The sequence below is a fragment of the Choloepus didactylus genome, chromosome 16 (assembly GCF_015220235.1).
Source record: "Choloepus didactylus isolate mChoDid1 chromosome 16, mChoDid1.pri, whole genome shotgun sequence".
In the NCBI taxonomy this organism is placed as follows: domain Eukaryota; kingdom Metazoa; phylum Chordata; class Mammalia; order Pilosa; family Megalonychidae; genus Choloepus; species Choloepus didactylus.
In genome coordinates, this window is record NC_051322.1 from 63,323,456 (window position 1) to 63,347,092 (window position 23,637).

Sequence of the window (23,637 nt, forward strand, 5' to 3'; positions counted from 1 at the left end):
TCAACATCGGTCCTCTTCCAACTCTCCATCCCATCCTATGTGACCCAAACTTTCAGAGGTTTGATTAATTGGCTCACACATTTACCTGTTAATCTTTATATTCTGACTTCTGATTCAGACTATCAATAACTGTTTTCAAAATATAATAATTCTATTGTTTATCTTCATTATAAAAGGAGTGTATGCCTGTAAAATATTTGATAATCAAAAATACAATAAATTAAAATCCCTTTTAATTCCATCACTTAGTGATAACTACTGCTTACATATTGGTTTATATCAATCTAGATTTTTTTTCTGTATTTATAAACTCAAAAATGATTATTTTTGAAATAAAATGGGGTGGTAAACTGTTTTTTCTTGATACATTTTCATATCAATATAGGTACACATCATTAGCTTTTATTGCTGTGTGGTATTCCACTGCTTATATGCAGCATTTATTATAATTTATTTAACAACTCGCATATTAGTAGATAGCTAGATCTTTCCCTATTTTTCCCAATACAACTCTTTTTTCTATTTTGTCCAATTAAATTAAATTCCAAAAACTAGAATTGTTGTAAATGTGCACTTTCAATACACATTGGTGAAACATCCTGTGAAAAGTTGAACCAATTTACACTCACCAGCAGGGTACAGGAATGCCTGTCCTTCCATTCCTTTATCCCAGTGGATTCTTAAAATCTTTGTAATCTTTTCAAATATGATAGATTAAAATGTTAACTCATTTCAATTTTTCCTGCTTTGCTTACTAGTGAAAATTTTTTCATATATTTATTTGCCATTTGTAATTCTTATTTCATGCTATTTCTATCCCATCATTTATTACTTTATCATTTCTCTTTCTCTCCCTTCCCGTGTGTGTGTGTGTGTGTGTGTGTGTGTGTGTGTGTGTGTGTGTGAGAGAGAGAGAGAGAGAGAGAGAAGGAAAGAATATAGAAAAGTCCAGAAGAACATGTAACAAAATGATAATATTGGATATCTCTGAATGGTAGAATTATGGATGGCTTTTATTTCTCTTTTGCTTATTTATATTATCTATTTTTAACAAGGAACACATATTATCTATGTAATAAAATCCTGGCCAAATGTGTGCATTCTGGAATGTGTTTCTGAAGACATATGGTGCTCTATACACTTGTCATTCTGGCTCAGAAGCTATTTTCTGAACAGCAAAAACACCAGAACTCTAAAAAAATGCATTAAAATGGCCTCATAAAACTAAAGGGATACGAAATTTTTTTTAAACCCATAAAACATCATTTAAGCCAGTTTAGCAGTGTCTTAAAAAGTTAAACATAAATTTATCACATGACCCAGGAGGTCCATTTGTAGATGTCTACCCAAGAGAAATAAAATGTGTGCCCATGAACAGGCACATGAACACTCATAGCAGCTTTATTCCCAACAGCCAAGACTGGAAAGGGTCCAACTGCCCATTAACTGGTGGATGGAGAGACAAAATGAGGTACATCCATACACTGGAATTTTATCCAGCAATAAAGAGTAACAAATGACTAAATGTGTCATTTATTATGTGTCACATAATAAATGTGTCACACTAATGTGTCAACATGAACAAACCTCAAAACCATATGCTCAGTGAAAGAAAACAGGCATAAAAGATCACATATTGTATCCATAAATGTTCAGAGACAGACGGAGATAGAAAGTAGGTAAGTTGTTGTATGGGGGCTAGGCTGGGATGAGAGTTGGACTGGATCTGAGAAATCTTTTTGAAATGAGGGAAATATTCTAAAACTGGATTGTGAGTGATGGTTGCACACTTGGTAAATGGGTTAAATATACTAAAAATCTATTAAAAATCTATTGAACTCTACACTTAACATGGGTAAGTGTTATGGCATGTAAATTATACCTGAATAAAGATGTTATTTTTAAAAAGAACCTTAAAAAATCATTTAAGATAATCTTTTAAGCATGAAATCTTCTTCTAAAAATTGTTCAATTCACAATTTGATGGGCTGAAATTTATCTTTCCAATCTAGTTTTTCAATTCTCTCAACTCAGCATCTGATAAGCTTTAGAAATCGTTTCCATTTCCTAATTTTGTGGATTTGAAACCTGGCGTAAGTGTAAGTTTCAGATTTTGACACTTGCCCCCTGCCTGTAGTAAATAATGTGAAGTTTGGTTCAAGTCTGGCAGAAAGTCACAGTTCTGGTATGGACACTGAGAAATGTTATTGAGTAAACCCTGCACTATATCAGAGTCCCCAGAAAAAGTCCACAAAGGAAGCACCAAGGCAGAACTGGTTTTTTCGGAAAAGCAGAAGATACTCTCTTACTCAGGGAAGACAACTGAGAGCAGAAGCCAAGACTTTGTTCACACAGTCCTTATCTAGCCAGCTTTGTCCAGATGGTTTGGCTAAACAAACTTTCTTGCTGATGAGTCCCTTTTGTCAGTTTTCACCTGCAATTTACTCAGAAGGAGATACCTCCCTTCCTCCAGCCATATCTGACTTTTTCCATAATGCTTTTGGAAAGAAGGCTTGAAACGTTTTTTAGATGTTCTAGATAGTCATGTATCTTTACTGGTTGCTAGTGCATAGCAGTATTCAGTTGTTATTGTTCAATACTGGTGTGGCAGAACCCATTCTTCTCTATGTCCTTTGAGTTCTAGAAGGAACATGGGCTTTAGCAGGGAACATGGCTGCCCAGTAGAGCCCACGTACATGTTCTAGCTGCCTCGGCTGTGAGGTGTGTGTATGGGGCTAAGTGTTCACCGTGGAGAGGAGCCAAAGTGATGTGTCATCTCAGCGTCTCCCCCTTCACTCCCTTTCTTTCCCTTCCCACAGGCTGGAATGAGAACACGATGGTACTAGAGGGGCGAACAGAACAAACAACACGGGTGGGACAGCGACTCTGAATCTTCCAAGAGCAGAATCTTCTGTACCACCCTCCACCACTGGACTGATAGACATAAAAGATAAACTTTCGTTGTTTTTTTTTGTTTGTGTTACAGCAGCTTAACTCACACTGTACATAAAATCCTGGGTTCGGCATCAGAAGACCTGTATCCTCGTCCCACTTCTGCTTCCAACTGTGAGGCTCCTGGTAAATCACTGCTCTTCTGAACCTCAGTTTCTAAATCTTATAATTAGGGGGTTGGACTAGAATGGGCATCCTAACATTTTTTGTGCCACAGACCCCTTTGGGAATCTGGTAAAGTCCAAAGGCCCCGTCTCAGAATAATGTTTTTATATGCATAAAATAAAATACATAGGATAGAAAAAAAACCAACAGTTATAGTGAAATATCCTTCTAATCGCAGATCCTTTGGAGACTCCTGGATTATCTCTAAGGTTCCATCTTGACCAAAATGCCTATGAGTTTTATGATTTTATCATTCAAGACACTTCTGGAAAAAAAAACACAAAGACTCGAAAAATCAATTCTTATACCTCCTCTTAAGAAATAAATTGTAGCACATTGTTTTCTAGTTCATCAAACCTCAGGTTATAAAGAAGGGGCCTGTTTTGGTAATGGATAGTGGTGATGGTAGCACAATATCTTGAACATAATTAACAGCAATGAATTATGTATCTGAATGTGGTTAAAAGGGGAAGTTTTAGGTTGTATATATGTTACTAGAATAAAATTTTAAAAAAAACAACAACATAGTGAATCCTACTGTAAACAATGGACTATAGTCAATAGTACAATTATAAAACATTCTTTCATGAATTGTAACAAATGTACCACATGTATGCAAGGTATTATTGATAGGGTGGTATATAGGAACTACATATTTTATGCCAGATTTTTCTATAAACCTACAACTTCTCTAATAGAAAAAAATTTAAAGAAACTCACAATGATGTACAGGCAAACACACAATGATAACCAAGTTGTGATCTAAAAGCCTGGTAAATCCATTGTTTAGAAATTACTACATATTCCTCCATTAAAACATTCATAAATCATAACTTTAAAAAAGGGGGGGTATCTTAGAATTAAATGATAAATTTATTCCCCAAAATAGATATTACAGAGTAAGCCCCCAAAAAAGCCACCTCTCTTACACTGCAGCTTCCGTAAATTAAGATGGCTTTTCTTATGGTTTGGATTCATCATCTGAAGATGAGGGAAGTACCGAGATCTGAGATAGTAGCATGGTCTGAAAATAAGCCACTTCGGGGTTGGTGCCTGCAGGGTTCACCTCTTATTCTTAAGACTAATTTTATTGGGAATTAATATCCCTATGCCATGTAATCAAACAGCTATTTCACCATTACACAAAAATATGTTTGGATAAATTGACTTAGGCTTAATGATTTCACTATTCTCAGGTGTTCTACTTTTTTGCTGTCTTACCTCGAACAAAGACATAAGCACTATATTGGTCATAATAGTCTCCCATTCGTACACGGATTGTATAAAGGCCTTCATCTTCTTTGTTGAGATGAGAAAATGTCAGTGTTGCCCGCTCTCCACTCCAATGTGTTTGCACCCATTTTGATGGGGAAACAGGTACCCCTAGGGGAAAAAAAAGCAAACTAATTGATGATTTTTTTCTTCCCTTCCTTCCATCTTCCTCCCTCCCCTCCATTTAACTCTCTTTTTCCTCTTCTTCTATATTGACTATTTGACTATTAGAGGAAGTCCCTGGGGCTTTGGGCTACTCCGCCACGTTTATATAGGTAAAAGTATTAGCCCAGAAGTGTGGGGATTAGGGCCATATACATAATTTGCAGTGTCTAATGCAAAATGAAATTACAAGGCCTTTGCTTAAAAAGCAGAGAAAAAGGCGCCATTAAAGGTACTAAAATATAAAGCTTTTTCCTTTAAACACATTATTACATATAAAACACAAGGGAGTAACACAAATTGCAAAAAAATACTTTAGTGTCATAATTTATATATAATAAAATAGTTTATTAACATGATGCCTTGACTGATAAAATTTTTCTGGTTTGCTTTTCTGAAAATCCTTTTACTAGGTTATCAAAATCTATACTTTTAGTAACTGTGTTTTAAATTGATACAATGGAAGGCAAAGTCAGTAGCTCTTTGCAAACGCAAGGTTGCAAATAATCTTTGATGGCCTTTTATTTTGAGAAGGATTTTTCTGCTGATCCAACTGATACTGGAGCTATTAAGAGTATTATATAATCTGTGACAACGTTGGGATAACTTTCTGATAAACTATGTCAAAATTTTAGTATACTTTTGAGTGGTGTTCTTGACGAACAACTTTTCTAAAAAGATTTAACTCTTCAAACAAATTGGTGTCATGTAAGTTCAAATTTAACCTTAAACGTAAATTTATACAATTGCATTTTGTTTCCTCTGACATGTACTATAACTTGTAGAAACTATAAAAGAAACTAAAGTGGTTTCATAATTTGTATGTAATTCAAAATAACTGTTTATGCATTCTATTCACTGCATTTTCTGGAGTTGGACAGGTAGGCTGGCCTCCCACCATTGGTCCCAGTGTTGCCCCCATGTAGAGCCCCTCGTCTCCTTCGAGGCTGTGGCCACTGCCACGGTCGCTGCTGCCACAGTTCCCACTGGCCACTGCCTTGGGAACCCATGATGCCAGAGATCACCCAGGTATACCTGTCCACACCTGAAGGTCAGGCCAACTGCTGAGTGAGCACACGGCCCACTACCCACCATGCCTAGGGGCCTGAGCCTATGTGTGCCCGCATTGTCACCTGGGGTTTCTCCTCTGCTCACACACATGCTCCACTGTCCCATCAGACTCACTTAGAAAACACGGATTCACAGACATCATTGAGAATTTCAAGAAGGCAACAGAGTGCATTAAACCAAACACAGGGCCCTCTTCAGAGTGGTCCAGGGGTATGCATGGCACAGTTTTCACACCCATAAACTCAGCTCTGGAATGGACCATTGTCAGTCCCATCTCTTTCATTAACCAATTATGCAACTTTGAACAAGTTACTTAACTACTCTGGGACTTAGTTTTTTTCATGAACAAAATGGAGCTTAAGCCATCATAAAGCACCTTGTAGGAAAGACCACAAAACATTATCACCATTTTTTTTATTCTTCTATATTCTTCCAAAGTTTAATTTATAAAAAAAAATATTAAACAGAATTACATGATAAACTTACAAATAATACTAGAACACATCTGGAATTTTAAAGTTTTTAAGAGTTTTAAAATATAATCCTCACTAGAGATAAACCTGGTAAAAGATAAATTAAAAGGAGCAAGGAGAGTCTCCAATATAATCCTTGCCCTCTCCACTAGATATCTTCTCTCAGCTGGGAGTTTGCATGGCAATCTCAGTTAAATATATACCTAGAGGGACGTTCAATTCCTCAAATATCAATGCTTTCTGATATTTGAAAGGACATGGAGTCAGAGGAAATAAAAATGGAAGGATTGGAGAAAATATGGATTTCTCAGTGAGGTGGGTTTTTTTTTGTTTTCTTTTTTTCCTTCTTAGACCTAAAGTCTCAGAGATATAAAAGGAGGCACAAAGTAGAGAAAAGTACATCAAGCTCAGAGCTAAAACAGGAGGCTCTGAGGTCTACTCTGCTAGAGTTTTGCTGTGTTAATTTGGGGGCAATCCCTATTCTCTCAGACAGTTTCAATGTCTTCATCTATTGGATGAGATAATCCAGTGTAGAAGCTCAGCCTATTCAGATCTAAGATTTATGATACTATTTTAGCGATCCCACTATTTCTTAAGTTCAGTGTTTCAACGAATCAACTTATTTTGAAAGCTTTTTGGTTTGATTTGGTTTCTCTTGAATGGGAACATTACCTAGACTTTAAATAGGCTTTAGTCTTAAAATGATATACAAAGGAAAATTAATTCCTTGTTTCTTCCTCACACCAAAGTATCATGGCTCTGGGTCCTTTGGAAGCAAAGTAAGACTAAATTGTCATTTTAAGGCAGAGTCAGAGGAAATAACAATGGACGGATTTCCTTTCTATTCTACCAGCCTGACACATAGTATGACCTAAAAAAAATAGGATAACTTTTCTACTCTTGTATCCTTAAGGGATATCTGTGAAGCTGTGCATACTCTGTAAGGAAAATATACTTGGGAGAAGCTTAAAAATTATGAAGAGTCTTTAATACATTAGAACCATAAAAGGTCAGACTTTCCTCTTAATTTGCTGGTTAATTAATAAAATCAGTATTTGATTGTTTCATGTATTTGTTTTTTTTTAAAGACTTATACACTTTCTATGAAGAAGGGTAGTTTACCACATAAAATTACCTTACAAAATGGACATACTTTTTTTTTGGAATCCTTTTCACATATTACTTTGTGAGAAGAAAACATAATAATTTCTACAAACATACTATGAAAGACTTGCTAATTTGACATATATGTAAAAAGTTAAAAAAAAAAAAAAGCATAAAATGGGTTACCCCCTCTAACTTCCTGATGTGCCAACTGTGATAAGCAGATCTGCAATCTTATGGACAGACCCAGTGAACTGGTCTGCAGCCATCCACAAATAAGAACTAAAGTGAGAATTCGTGGCAAAGACTCACCATTTCTGTACCACTGGATCTCTGGCTGGAAATGTTTAATTTCAGGAGTGATAACTACACGGCAGCCAAGACTCATCGTCTCGCCCTCTCTCCCAAAAGACACATCAAACTTGTCATCAAAGTGGATCTCAAACTTGGATGCATAACCATAAGGAGTAACAGCAACTGGGTACAACAAAAACAAATGAAAATAATTTATTTTTTCTCATCAAAGAGACACAGAGCATTTTAATAAGCACAGGCAGACAGCAGTCACAACAAAGACTGGTCAAATTATTTATCTGGGCAAAAATTAAGTCCAATACCAGAAGTATGTGGTACATAGACATGTATCATTTATATGGAAATTCTTCCTTTGTTGGTCTGATAAGCTAAATGATTATTTTTATTATTACACTGAATGTAACAAAAGGGTTAGGTTTAATGTTTGAAATAAAATGCACATTAATACCTCATTTAGCTTAGTATGTGCCCTTTTTAATTTTAGATTCTGAGTCAAATTAGCCTCTACTGCTTGTACTCTTGGGACAAAACAGCCATATCAATTACATGCAAAGATAGAGTTTTTCAGTAAGCTACCTCACTTCCTTTAATGATCTGAGTAAAAATATCATGAAAAATGTCAATGGGAGAAAATTGAAATGTAAAAATGCTGTGCTAAAGTTTTTTTCACAGAAATATCATACTTATAGATTGAGTAAACATCCATATCGTAAGTTTTCCCATATTTTAATTTCTCTTTTCTCGAAGGAAATATTGGGAAAGTAATGACTATTTCTTGACAGGTTTTTAATGCCAGGCACTTTACATTTGACCTCTCATCTAATCCTTGCAACAACTCCATGGCTTAGCTGTTATTTTTGACTCCTTCCAGACAGGGATATAGATGTTCACAAAGGCAGAACACTGCTAATGCCAGGGGCTCACAGAGCAGCATGTGGGAAATTGAAATTCAAACCCACAACTACCCAACTCAAAAACGTAGCCCCTTTCTTGTACTTGTCTCTGCTTCTAAGACCTCTGAGCACTAACTTGAAAACGCATGCTAGCATTTATTGAGCTCAACTTGTGCCCAGACTTTTCCAAGTTTTAAGTATCTATTAACTCAAATAAGCCTCACAATAACCCTATCAAGTAAGTACTATTATTATCCCTATTTTATAGATGAAGAAACTGAAGCATAGAGAGGCTAAATAACTGCCCATGTTCTCCCCACAGAGCCAGGATTTACACTGGCCACTGTTTCCAGAGCCTCAGCCGTGCATTGTACCGGCTTTATTTCTGTCTTCCCACCCGATCACAAACCAACAGTGAAGTAACTTCTATTTGAAGCACATGTCCCATCTCCCCCACCTCTGAGACCAAAAAAAGATAAAATTTGATCAGATCTGGCAGGAAATTAGGAGGGGGGCTAGTTCCAATCCTGCCTGAGGGAGAAACAGGGGAGGGTTAAAGGAAGATCTGTAGTGACCTAGAAGTCCCAACTGGAAATGCAAGTAGATCACCTACAAGCAAACCCTACTTTCTCACTGCTCACTACACCTGGATTGGTGTGGACTTTTCTGGGGTGGTTTTGGGTTTCAATAGGCACCCAACCCAGCTTTAATAACCAAAGGACAAACTATCATTCCCTTGATTTCCTTGTCATTTCTTTACTCTTCTACCACCTGTACTTTCCATCCTGGGAAAAATGGTTTAAAACAGAGGTTGGAAAACTATAACCCACAGGCCCAATCCAGATGGCCTCATGCCATTTAGAAGACTTCTTTTTAAAACAACTTTACTGAGATATATACTCCAGATACAACTCAATGCACTCATTCAAAGTATACAATTCAGTGAACTTTAGCCTATTCACAGATATGTACAACAATCCCAGAGGAAATTTCAGCACATTTTCATCACCTCACAAAGAAACCCCATCCTTTTACGTTATCACCTACCAGTCTTCTCTTTTCCTCCAGCCCTAAACAACCACTAATCACTTTCTGTTTCTATAGATTTCCCCATTCTGGACATTTCATATAAATGGATTCATATAATATGTGGTCTTTAGTGACTGCCTTCTTTCACTTAGCATAGTGTTTTCAAGGTTCATCCATGCTGCAGTACATACTTCATTCCTTTCTATGATTGAATCATATTCTATCATGTAAATATATCACATCTTGTTTAACCATTCATTAGTTGATGAACAACTGGGTTATTTCCACCTTTTGATTATTCTGAATATTGCTGCTATAAACATTGGCATACACAGTTTTGGGTGGCCAATTTTTTTCATTTCCGTTGGGTATATGCCTAGAAATAGAATTGCTGGGTCATATGGTAACTCTATGTTTAATCTTTGAAGGAAGTGCCAGACTATTTTCCAAAGTGGCTGCATATTTTACATTCCCACCAGCAGTGTATGAGGGGTTCTGAGTTCTCCATGTGTTCGCCAACATTTATCTGACTTTCCGGATCTAGTATATCATTGTAGTTTTGATTTGCATTTTCCTGATGGAACGATGTTGAGCATCTTTTCATGTGCTTATTGGCCATTTGTATATCTTTCTTGGAGAAATGTCTGTTCAGATCCTTTGCCCATTTTTAAATTGGGTTGTCTTTTTATTAGTGAGTTGTAAGAGTTCTTTATATATTCTAGACACAAGTATCTTATCAGATATATGATTTGCAAATATTTTCTCACATTATGTAGGCTGTCTTTTCACTTTCTTTACTGTGTGCTTTGAAGCACAAAAGTTTTTAATTTTAATGAAGTCCAATTTATCTATTTCTTCTTTTGTTACTTGTCCTTTTGGTGTCATGTCTAAGACTGCATTGCCAAATCTGAGGTCATGAAGATGTGCCTATATGTTTTTTCTAAGAGTTTTAAAGTTTTAGCTCTTTCATTTGGGTCTTTGATCCATTTTGAGTTAATTTTTATATATGGTATGAGATGGGGGTCCAAATTCTTTTGCATGTGAATATCTACCATTTCTTGAAAAGATTTTTCTTTCCCCATTAATTGGTCTTGGCATGCTGTCAGAACTCAATTAATCATAGATACATGGATTTATTTCTGGATTTCCAACTCTATTCCATTGATCTATATGTCTATTCTTATTTCAGTTCCATACTGTCTTGATTACTAGGTAATAATTTTTTAAATCAAGAAGTGTGAGTCCTCCAATCTTGTTCTGCTTTCAAGATTGGTTTGGCCATTCAGGGGCCCTTGAATATCTAAAGGAATTTTAGGAATTTCTGAAATAAACGCAGTTGAAATTTTGATAGGGATCACATTGAATCTGTAGTTCAATTTGGCGAGTATGCCATCTCAACAATATTAAGTTTTCCAATTCATGAACATGGGATGTCTTCACATAATTACTAAGATCTTTATTTTCTTTTAACGATGTTTTTACTTTCCAGTGTACAAGACTTACACTGCTTTGGTTAAATTTATTCTTAAGTATTTTATTCTTTTAGATGCTACTGTAAATGGAATTGCTTTTTTGATTTCATTATCAAATTGTTCATTGTAAGTGTATAGAAATATAACTGATTTTTCTATTAGCTCTTATATCCTAAAAGCTTGCTGAACTTATTAGTTCTAATGGTTTTTTAAATTATTCCTTAGGATTTTCTACATACCAAACTATTGAATTTATAAATTGAGAAAGTTTTACTACTTCTTTTCCAATCTAGGTACCTTTTTTTTTTCCTGGCCTGAAAGCCCATTCAATGTTGAATAGAAGTGGTGAGAGCAGGCATCTTGTCTTGTTCTTGATGGACAATAGAGGGAAAGCATGCAGTCTTTCACCATTCAATATGATGTTAGCTCTGGGTTTTTCATAGAGGCCCTTTATCAGGATGAGGAAGTTCCCTTCTATTCCTAGTTTTTTAGTGTTTTTATCACAAAACGGTGTTGGATTTTGTCAAAAGCTTTTTCTGCATCTATTGAGATGATATTTGCATCCATATTCCTATGGGATATTGGCCTGTAATCTTCTTTTGTGATTATCTAGTTTTGGTATCAGGAAAATACTGGCCTCATAGAATAAGGTGAAAAGTGTTTCCTTCACTTTTATTTTTTGGAAGAGTTTGTGAAGAATTGGTATTAATTCTTTGTGAAATGTGTGGTAAAATTCACTGGTGAAGCCATCTGATCCCAGGCTTCACTTTCTTAAGAGTATTTTGACCACAGATTCACTCTCTTTATTTGTTATAGGCCTATTCAGATTTTCTATGTCTTCTTGAGTCAGTTTTGGTAGTTTGTATGTTTCTAGAAATTTGTCCATTACATATAGTGTATCCAATTTATTGGCATACAGTTGTTCAAAGTATTTTCTTTAAATGGTTGAAAAAAACTCAAAAGCAGAATATTTTGTGGCATGCACATTTCAATGTTTATAAATAAAGTTTTGCGGGGGCCACAATCATACTCATTTACTTATTGTCTATGGCTGCTTTTGTGCTACAGTGGCAGAGATGAGCGGTTATTAGAGACCAAATAGCCCACAAAGCCTAAAATACTTACTCCGTAGTCCCTTACAGAAAATGTTTGACAACTCCTGGTTTAGAATATGGGCATCAGAAATACTGGGTTACAAGCTCCTACTCTGCCACTATGTGTGGCCTTGTCCTATTATTTAACCTCTCTAAACTGTTTCCTTATCTACATAGTACAGATACAAATGGCACCTATTTCGTAAGCTTTTTGGAAAGATTCAATGAATCAATCAATGTATATACAAAATTTTATAGCACAATGCCCTGGCACGACTCATCAATAAATATCATGATATTTCCCGGAATATTCCCAGCATACGGAACAGTGCCTAGCACATAGTAAGTGCTCAATGAATTCTAGTTGGGTGAATGAATAAGAACCCCATATTTTATAAGAGAAATACAGAGGGTGACATGGTGGTAGGAATGAGCAGGGTACCTTCAGGGGATTGTGAAAGGATCATTAGGGCAGCCTGAGGACACTGAGAGATGTCATAATTTCAGAATATACAACTATTTTGTCTCAATAAAAACCAAACGATAGAAGAAGTACATAATCTGGGATATGCTCCCCCTTGGCCCATCCATCACTCCTTCCCATCCATGTGGTTGATATCAATGATTGTTACCTGGAATATTAAAATTAGGGTCCATTCCATGAAGATGAAAGGATAGGCCATCTATACGCATCCACTAACCAGTTAGGTGAAATATTGAACCATAAGAGAGCATCTTCATCAACCATTTTAAAAACCAGCATTTCAGAGCCTCCTTGAGGAGCTGGTGAAGGATGCAAGGGTGTTGAGTTCTCCCACCTAGATGGCTGCTGATGTGCTCACAGATGTAGGGGACTGGTGGTTTGATGGGCTGAGCCCTCTACCACAGGACTTGCCCTTGGGAAGACTGTTGCTGCAAAGGAGAGGCTAGCCCTCCCTATAATTGTGCCTAAGAGCCTCCTCCCGAATGCCTCTTTGTTGCTTAGATGTGACCCTCTCTCTCTAGCTAAGCCAACTTGGCAGGTGAAATCACTGCCCTCCCTGCTACGTGGGATCTGACACCCAGGGGAGTGAATCCTCCTGGCAATGTGGAATATGACTTCCGAGGAGGAATCTAGACCCAGCATCGTGGGATGGAGAACATCTTCTTGACCAAAAGGGGGAAGTGAAAGGAAATCAGTTTCAGTGGCTGAGAGACTCCAAAAGGAACTGAGAGGTCACTCTGGTGGGCACTCTTACGCACAATATAGACAACCCTTTTTAAGTTCTAATGAGTTGGAATAGCTAGCAGTAGATACCTGAAACTATCAAACTACAACCCAGAACCCATGAATCTTGAAGACGAATTGTATAAATATGTAGCTTATGAGGGGTGACAATGTGATTGGGAAAGCCATATGCACCACACTCCCCTTTGTCTCGTTTATGGATGGATGAGTAGAAAAATGGGGAAAGAAAAAAAAAGGCACCCAGTGTTCTTTTTTACTTTAATTGTTCTTTTTCACTTTAATTTTTATTCTTATTATTTGTGTGTGTGTGGTAATGAAAAAGTCAAAAATTAATTTTGGTGATGAATGCACAACAATATAATGGTACTGTAAACAACTGAATGTACGCTTTGTTTTGTATGACTGCATGATATGTGAATATATCTCAATAAATATGAATTTAAAAAAAACAAACAAAAAAACCAGCATTTATTTTTTAATGTTTAGAAAATAAGAAGTTAAGGTTTGACTATCTTTTACAGTCTGACCATCGTAAGCTTCTAATTACTGAGCAACCGTAAAGATTTTACTTTTATTGCTACCCATGAAAAGAAGTTCTAATATAGATAAAACAATCGAAATTTGCAAATTAACACTGGCCAGATCTTTTAAAAATAGTTCATTATTTAGCCAATTTAGGCTTCATTTTAAATTGTGCTTCATAAACTGATGTATTTATTTACCCATTCATTCTTATTGTATTATCTACTCTGTGCCAGGCACTGGGGTTTAGATTAAAAGACCAGCCTTGTCTTCAAGCAGCTCATGGTCCAGTGAGAGACACTGACACGTAACATCAGCAGTGTCTGGCATGATGGGTGCTGGGATGGAGGGGCCTCGGCCTTGGCCTCACGGGGACCCCAACACTGCTGGGTGGGGATGAGAGAGGAGGTCAGATGTGGATTTCTCCAGGAGGTGATGCTGACCTGGATACTGAAGGATGAGTAAGAGTGCTCTGAAACAGTCCAGACTCATGAGTGCGTGTGTGTGTGTGTATGTGTGTGTATAAACCACTCTTCCCTTGCTTGTTTAATGATCTTTTTCAGACTAACACAGAGAGCCTTAAATGCATTTGCCATTTTTATCCCATCACAACTAGGCTTTTATAAAACCAGAACAAAGTAATTAGATTCAAAAAGAAAATAATAAAGACTCTGGAAAAAAAAAAAAACTAAATTAAACACACATACCTATTGTATGCATACTAGCATATAATATGTTATATATTATGCATTTATTTCAGCATTATAGAATAACTTCTCATGCTGTATTTTAAATAGAAAGGAAATTTAACAAATATATTTTTTAACTTACAGCTGAGGGGCATAGCGGTAACCCCAGCATGGAAGCAAGTCTCATCAAACTCTCCCTTATATCCTAGAAAAGAAAATAGAGTGCATAAGAATTGCTTTATGATTTATTATGGTTTTCTTTCACGATGGGAAAATTTTTTTAAATGTACATTGAAAAAAGCAAGTCCAGCAAACCTACTCTTTACCACAATGGAGGCATATGCTGAAAGCTCTCCTTTGACGTTCATCGCAGAGGCCCGGTACTGAGCAGTGTCTTCAAAATCACATCTGAAAGAACATTGTGGAAATAAATTGCCATCATAGTGACATTCAATACTGCAATATCAAGAAATTCTTTGCTAACATGGTACATGGCAAATCAGTGTCTAACAAAGAGCCCCAGGACCCTTGATAAAGCTACTCTCTGTGATCTAGCTCATTATAGGCTTCTATACAGTCCAAACGATCTACTGCATTTTCAAGCCAGCAGCACAGAATAGAAGGGAAACATCCATGGTCCACTTGTGACCCCAGCCAAGGTTGATTTCAAATACCCCAAAGATGTCCACAGACTGCTAAGCACATAAATTACAGAGGGAACATGTTGTTATAAACTTGTCTAAAGTTGTATGTCCAGGCATTTGTCTTTGTAGCAGATACCTACGCCAGATGTGTTGGAGGGCATGGCCTCCTGGTTGTCCAGCTGCCAGCGATGAACTTCAGTCCGGGGGCAACAGGGCACCCGAGAAGGGATAACAGCAGCCTCTCTGTAGGGACTTCCCCAGCCGCCCCACCCCACTGCCCCCTTCCCAGCCCAAACACCAGAGCCAGGTGGGTCTAATGTTCAGCTCCTCACTCAAGCCTCAGAGTTTAAGTTATTTACACCTCAATTCTACTAGGGTTCAGGCGCATTTGGAGCTTCAGCCCAAGGGCAGCCATTTGGGAGCATCTCTAAGCTATAATACTGAAATTAGAATTCTTCAATAATGGAATTAGGGAGAAATGATCTCACAGGGAGATGGACAGGCTAAGATTTCAAAGGAGGTTGTTTTACCTTTCATCACTACCAGTTCCCTGCTTTCTGCATTGTTCCCTGGGGTTGGGTTTCATTACTACAAACTTATTGTTGAAATTTTATGGACAATAGAACCCCGTTAAGGTCAATACAGTTGCCTCTTTCATAACTACTCAATGATGAAAGCAGTCACGTTGTGTGCCTTGTTGTCCTAGTAGAACCACTGTCTCACAGATGTGGATGGGACTTGAGGTCAGATCGGTGCTTGGTGGGCACCACAAGGCCCCAGGGTTGGGTTTGAAGTCCCACATCACTCTGATCTGAGGGGAAGGCTACAAATCTCTTGAGACTGGAATTATGTAAGTTTCATTTTATCATCTCAGCATTTCATGGTTTCATCTGGTCTGAAAGTGGTAGGAATTTGTTTAGTCTTTTTCATCCACAAAAGGTTTGGATTTCAAAACTGTATTAGACATTATAAACCTCTGAGGTCTTTGAAAATTTGATTTGGAGTCTGCTTCCAAATTTTGCTTTGGATTTTGCTTTCCCCAGTCTCTGGCCTTGGCTACCTGCACAGATTCATAATACACACAGTCAGTTTCCCATGGTTCCTGTAGAGCTGAGGGAAGGAGCAATATCTCCAACCCCAGCTTCTTCCAATGCCACCCACCCCAATCTCCATGACATGTACTTACTAAAAGCAAAATAGTATGATGATGATGCTGATTAGAAACTCTGAAAGGATAAGGGAATATGAATGCCCATTTTTGCAATTTATTGTCTTACTGATGTCTAAGAAAAACTCTCAAGTATAGAAAAAAAAATAAAAACATTCAAATTAAAATTCTCTCATCGTCTTTGACTAAATGCAAATATAGAAGCACTCAGGAGGAAATGTAGACTTGGCATGTATCGGTCACACAGATCCAGCTAAGGTGTGTCTGCTAAGAGAAGAAATGTATGTGACTGTCCCTCCTTGCCATCATGCCAGGAAGAAAAGGGTGGGAACGGCCGGCTCACTGGAGCAACATGCACAGATGCCAACAGTCACTTACGCATTAATCTCCAGAGTATGCATTCCATATCGACTTCCAATAATATACTTCCCAGGGTTTGCATGGACGTTTATTGGCACCTGGTTTTTATACCTGTAAGACCATGGAAGCAAGATGAAGTAAGCCGAAGTATAAATAACTTTATGATTAAATATGCACGCACACACAATTCTTGTTCTTGCAGGAAAACCTGTGAACTTGGCACTGATGTTAGCTGCAGCATCTGTTCAATGAATATGAGTTGACAGTAAAGTAAATAAAATGTATCATGAATAAACTAAAGTGTCTTCTTGATGAATGTGCTTTCACCTTCTCCATAAAAATCACACTTAAAGTCAACCATTCCAACGATATGGATGAACGTCACGTATATAATGTTGAGTGAGAAAAAAAAGACACAGAAAATACATTGAATAATGATTGCATTTATATGAGGTACAAAAACAGAAAAGGCAAATTCAGGCTGCTAGAACTCAGGATAGTGACTTCTCTTCGGAGCAGGGGGGCACCAGGAGACTTTTTAGGTACCGACGATGCCGGTTATACGGGGGTGTGCAGCCTGCGAAGTCATTAAAGCTGTACACCCAGATACTTGATGTAATTTTTTGTATGTATAATATAGTTCAATTAAAAAGTTAAAGCCCATGTGGATCCCTGTTGACGTGACGGAGAGGAAGCCTTTGGGTTGGGGGTCTTGTTGGCTGGTAGTGCAGGAAGAGAGCAAAACATCCTTCCTGCTGACACTGTGGCCTGTTGCTCAAAAGAATGTCATTGAAATGAAAGATCAAATTATGGTTGGATTTGTGTCTCTTCTACTCCGTTGCCTTGAAGATGGAGGTTCTGTCTTATCCATACCGACTTCTATTTCCACTCCCAAGGAAGTATGAGCCATGGGCAAATGTCAGGCACGCAGAGTTTATTAAATTGGATTGAACAGAATTACAGTGTAATGCAAAAGATAAATGATAGCGTCATCATTTTTTGACTGAAGGAACGGAGTTCTGACAAACATTTACTTCATGACATGGATGACTTTAAATAAGTACAGGGGAAGAAAGTAAGTTGAGGCTGTTTTGGGTCTCCACTCCCTCAGATGTGTACTAAGAATAACAAATGTGTGGCCAGTGAGGCTGCACAGCCCTCTCCTTCCCCAGGAATACATTGCTCCTGGGCCATCAGGTGACTGCCTGCTGGCCAGAAGGGCCTCAGATGGCTGCTTCAGCCAGGGCTCCAGGCCGCCAGCAACATCTGACCAGTAGAAAGGAATCTACTCCACTCCTAACTCCTAACATTCCTTGTTTTGATGAATGACGGGGAAGAGCATGTTAATTGGCATATTCTGATTGAGTTGGTTTAGGTAATTTCACCCTTGACTCAAGAAGCTCCCTCTTGGCCACTTCTCCCAGGTGCTGGAGTGTCTTCAGCAGCTCCTGTCAGCAGAAGAAAAGAACTACAGCACCAAAGACTGTGGCATGTGCTTTTTGACCGAACAACTGAGTGATAAGCAATCTGGCTTCTGACCAGAAATACTGCTCATATCTCTATAAAGCTTGAGTTAAAACAGTGTTTTCCATCCCTCACTGTTGATTCGCCCTCATTGCTTTCCAATACTCTGTGTCTTGGCGCCTTAATGCCTTTCTCCAGCCAAATATCCACGACTCTTCTAATGCGATCACTTGGCAAATTAAATCAGGTTAAAGTACACACACAACACACACCACCTTCACCCAGCAGCTTAAGGTCTTTCCTCTGGAATTCCAGATGTCAAAGAAAGGAATTCCTCTTTTAAAGCAGTAGACAAAGAGTGAGTCAGAAAGTAATTCACGTAGTCTTCAAGGAATTTTACCTAATGATGCATTTAGGTTTGGAGCCAGTTTAGATTGGCTGTTTTCAGCATTAAGTCAGCGAAGAAAAGAAAGATTTGGGGCCTGCTCTGTATGCACTTATTATTTCTGGAAAGTGTAATCCCAAACTGGCCAGTCATCACCTAATTTTGGAGCATTAGTTACACCCTAGGATTACTTATCAAAAGGTTTCTTAAATGTTTGTAAATTCTCAGATGTACGCCATTTTCCTTATCATTTTCAAGTATAATCTATGAACTATATTAGTTCATGAGCTTTCATTACACTGCAACTATTTCTAGAATGGCATTCTGCTACCCAGTGACTTTTTTTTTTTTATTAAATTCAGTTTTATTGAAATACATTCACACACAATACAATCATCCATGATATACAATCCACTGTCCACAGTATGATAACATAGTTATGCATTCATCACCACAATCTATCTCTGAACATTTTCCTTACATCAGAAAGAACCAGAACAAGAATAAAAAATAAAAGTGAAAAAAGAACACCCAAATCATCCCCCTATCCCACCCCATTTGTCCTTTAGTTTTTATCCCCATTCCTCCACTCATCCATACACTAGATAAAGGGGGTGTGATCCACAAGGTCTTCACAATCACACTGTCACCCCTTGTAATCTACATTATTATATAATTGACTTCAGGAGTCCAGACTGCTGGGTTGGAGTTTGGTAGTTTCAGGTATTTACTTCTAGCTATTCCAATACATTAAAGTCTAAGAGGTGTTATCTATATAGTGCATAAGAATGTCCACCAGAGTGACCTCTCGACTCCATTTGGAATCTCTCAGCCACTGAAACTATTTCGTCTCATTTTGCATCCCCCTTTTGGTCAAGAAGATACTCTCAGTCCCACGATGCCGGGTCCACATTCATCCCCGGGAGTCATACTCTGCATTGCCAGTACCCAGTGACTTTTCATTTATGTGTATAAAACCTAGACTTAATTGAGCTTTCATTATACTGCAACTATTTCTAGAATGGCATTCTGCTACCCAGTGACTTTTCATTTATGTGTATAAAACCTAGACTTAATTTCCAATACAAATGTCAGTTTGGATATCGGGCTGATTTTGTTAATACATGGTTACAGTAAAAGCTCTTTGGCAGTGTAAAGAAGGATCAAGCGAAACACTTGGAAATATATATTTTTTCCCATCAATAAATAATGCATACCAAAATGATCTTTAACTTTTAACATGTAGGATCCCACCCCAAATGTGACTGCTGCTTAGAATCCAACCTTATGCTTTGAATAATTAGCTATTACCTACTTTAAAAACCAATTATGTGAGAGACATCTATCACATTAGGATAGATTTTGGAATTAAGTAAATGAGAAAAATCTAAAATAAAACCCCAAAACCTCAGGTTGGGAAATAATTATAAATTGTAAATAATTTTTGTTATTCATTTAAAATATAGGCTGTTTTCCTATGAGAATATGGTAGTTGTTAGATTTAAATACATGGTAACTCTAATCTTTAAAATAAACTCAATCCATATGATTCTATTACACAATTTAGAAATTCTCATTACTTCCAAAAATGGAATAAGACATCTACAAATCACCAGATTTCTTTCATACAATTTTGTTCCTGGGGTTTTGAGTTATTATAAAACTTACTGACAAATTGCTTTAAGTATCTATTTGACAACCACTTTAGTTAGGGCCAATGGAAAGAATTCCAAATATGTGTTTGGAATGCCTTGCTTGAGGCTCGAGCCCAGTACCCAACAAGCAGATCTGAAAACAGGTGTGTTGAGAGAATGAATGAACTGACACTGCTCACTAATACACACATCATTCCAGTTAGTTTGCAGGGCTTTCTCTGCAGAGCTGCAACCAAGATTTCCCCTGACAAAAGTGATCTAGGCTTCAGGCCGGAAACCCAATAAAATCTGGCTCTTTAAAAATGTGTAAAATTAACACAGTTCCCTCCTTTTCAAGAGAACTTTCCTATTCTCCCCTATTTCATATAATTGTTTTAATTGAACTAGGTAATGAACTCATATGGTTCAAGAACCAGATATAGGGTCTCCAGTGAACACTCTTCTTGCTTGTACTTGTCGCCCTGTTAAGTGACAAGTTAAGCCCCATTTAAGCCTCCCCCAAGTTAACTGCTCTTATTACACTTATCCTCCCAGAATCTCATCATGCAAAGGAAACAAATGCCAACGTAACTTTTTTCTTCCCATTTTAAACCAAAATATAGCCTTTTATACAAGTTGTTATATAAATATAGCCTATTAAGTTTAAAAAAAAAAAAAAAAAACTTCCATTTATCCACTGCTCATGTATTTTTCCCTATCAGTTTTCAAACCTCCTTCTGGATGACCATCTTCCCCATGGGTCTGTGGCAGCCTCCTCTGCCACTAAGCTTTCTACCGAACCCAACTCACCAGCATGCTTCCTCTGCCCTCCCAGAGGGGGGGGGGGGCTCTGAGCCCCAGCTGTCTCTGCACCTGTCCTTAACAAACGATGTGTGCTCAGACACTCAGCACTCTAGGGGCAACCTCTGAGTTCCATTCAAACAGACTTATTTGGTCAGCGATCTGGGACTGGCGAGGAGCAGGTGCTGAGGGCTCGTCTCATTTGCTAGACCTCAGGGACTTCAGTGGCCTGAGGATGCCCAGTGGAAACTTGGTGTCAAACCCTGTTTGGGAAGGGCTCTCAGGGAGACCTCCGGCCCCAGGCACACTTGCCTTTGAAAGATGAGGCTAAGGACTTAATTGCTAGAAGTGGAGGCAGCACAATCACATGAAGCTTCCTCTCAGCTTATTCTTTTAACTTACCTCCTTCTACTCAGAAAGTGAATACCCCAAATTCTCTCATACTGGTACAGTGTCAGGCACAGGAAGCAAGAGTATGGTAACAAAGAGGCACACATGCCACCAAAGTCATCACCAGCAACTCAGGTTCTTGCTTGGGTTGTGGGTTCCCTACTCAGGGTGAGGGGTGAGGCGGACGATGCTTTTGGGGAGTCCATGCTCTGTACCAGTGTTGCAGGGTAAGTGAAGAGCTCCATCAGCAACTTGCCCAGGAAGGTATATATTCCCACCCAAAAGTCTATCACCAGAGGTGGATTTACTGGAAGCTAACGAACCTTAGGTTCCAGGGCCCTTTCCAACAGGGACCCCTGAAAAGTACAATACCTAATTTATATTACTAACTTTATATTCTTTTTTGTAAAGAGGGGCCCCAAAATCTTGTTAGTGGCATGCTCAATAAAACCTGGATCTGACCTTGCTTTATTGCCATAGCCAATTTTCATTTATGTGTTATCTGGTGATCTAAATCTTGCTGTCGGAAGTATGGTTAACTATTTCTTTCGCGGTCTAACGGTTCTTTGATTTTAATATTTCTTTTTCACTCAGCTTGCATGGCAGCAGGACTTTTAATGAAATCCTCTGATCTGTCCCTGCTGGGAAAATTTTCGAGAAAGAATGGAGTTGTACAACTGGTGCTTGGCAGCAAACCAAGGCTGAGTTGCCTTCTGCAAGCACTAGTTAAAGAAAGTCTTCCCAATCTTAGCTGAGACCATTTTTGTCCTTGTGCCTTTCCTTTGTTTGAAATGAGCCCCCAGGGCATACAATACATTTGTATTCACATGTAAGTAAAATAAATATTTCAAAGCCAAATGTGAAAGATTTGGGGTCAACTGTACTATTTCTTAGCTCCTTTAGTGAAGATAACTGAAAATTGACTGTATATCTATTTTTGAATTTGACTGGATTTCTAAGTGTTGACAGTTTGGTCATCATTTTTTCTCAGGAATTTTTGTCTTTTTTATTTGTTTTTAAATTACCCTTTTTCAGGCCAACAAAATGCAATGTAAGGAATTTAATTTCTGCCTTTCTGAAATCATATCACTCTGGTTTGATATCACCATAAATGGTATGTACCCGGGTTTTCATTTCAGTTGCTATTTATTTAACAGAATAAGTAAATACTTAAGAAATTAATATTTAGCTCCTAGAGATTATTTTTTTCTTTTGAAAAGCATCTTTAGGTCTAATTTTTAAAAAGCAGGAAAGTAGAGGGAAGACACTGTAATAAATATATCTACTTGACTGAGGACTCCAATTATTCATTATTAATATACTTTAATTTATGAAAGAAGAGGAATTTTTACTGACTAAATAATATTTCTTGGAACCAAAAATTTGTTATTCTCCAGGGATTTCTGTAGGAAAGTTTAGATTTTTTTTTTTTTTTTTTTTTTTTTTTTTGAGGTGGGAAATAATGTTTTTCAAGGAGAAATGTCCCTTTAATAGGCCAAACAGCACAATTCTCTCTAGTCAAGGGTGGGGCAGAGGCAGATAGATTCCTAACTTGTTATACTATTCTTTTATATTTTACAGCTTGTAAATTGACTTTAAAAGCTTCATTTTCATTGAAGTACATTTCTACATTTCTCACTTTTGTTTACCAGAACTTATTGGCCTTGATAATTCCTACCTAGCTTAGGTTTTCAAACTCAAGAACCCCGAAAAGAGTTTATATACATAGAAAAGTTATAAATAAATCCAAAATTATCAAAGGCTGATTGCAACCACTTAAGAATTTTTTTTAAAACTCACCACCAGCTCCTTAAGAATAACCATAGACAGCAAAACGAGTCTACCTTGTCATCTACCACCACTTTAGGGCTGCCGGAGTCTGACCAGTAGTAGAAATAATGGAAGAGAAAGGAAGAAGACGAATGCACCCTACAGGTGACGCTGTCATTCTACCTAGTGCTTATTCTGCAACAGAGGGTGCATTTACCTCCTCTCCTGAGGATAAGGAAACAGCATGCAGAACACCTGTTTTAGAGAACAAAACCATCACCTTCTTTTTCAATTGGCTCAATTATTTTCATACTTCTGCTCTCGGAAGCAGACGTTCATGATTTATGGCAGGAGTTTAGGGATCACAAAGTCATTAGCAGTTGCAACAGGATGTATAATGGAAGGAGAAAGGGAATTTCTATTCATTATGGAAAGAAAATTTCTCAGGATCCCCAGTTGGGAAATATCTCTCATCTAATGTCCTTCTTTTGTTTGGCTTCAGAAAGCACATAGAGGCCTCAGCTCACACGAGGAGATGGGGGCCCTCTGGTTTTTACGGTATTTTTTTTAAAAGGCAGCA

The 23,637-nt window shown here is 37.7% G+C and overlaps 1 protein-coding gene across 6 annotated transcripts in view; it reads right to left on the reverse strand.

Annotated features, from left to right (window-relative positions):
- Positions 1-23,637, reverse strand: part of MYOM1 (myomesin 1) — a 214,765-nt gene that overhangs the window by 100,688 nt on the left and 90,440 nt on the right. For all 6 annotated transcript variants that reach the window (XM_037806345.1, XM_037806341.1, XM_037806347.1 and 3 more), the window contains 5 exons: positions 16,632-16,724; positions 14,761-14,849; positions 14,584-14,646; positions 7,512-7,676; positions 4,339-4,500 (listed from right to left, as the gene is read on the reverse strand). In XM_037806345.1, the coding sequence (XP_037662273.1) occupies positions 4,339-4,500; positions 7,512-7,676; positions 14,584-14,646; positions 14,761-14,849; positions 16,632-16,724 (572 nt within the window). The remainder of the gene's footprint in view (positions 1-4,338; positions 4,501-7,511; positions 7,677-14,583; positions 14,647-14,760; positions 14,850-16,631; positions 16,725-23,637) is intronic.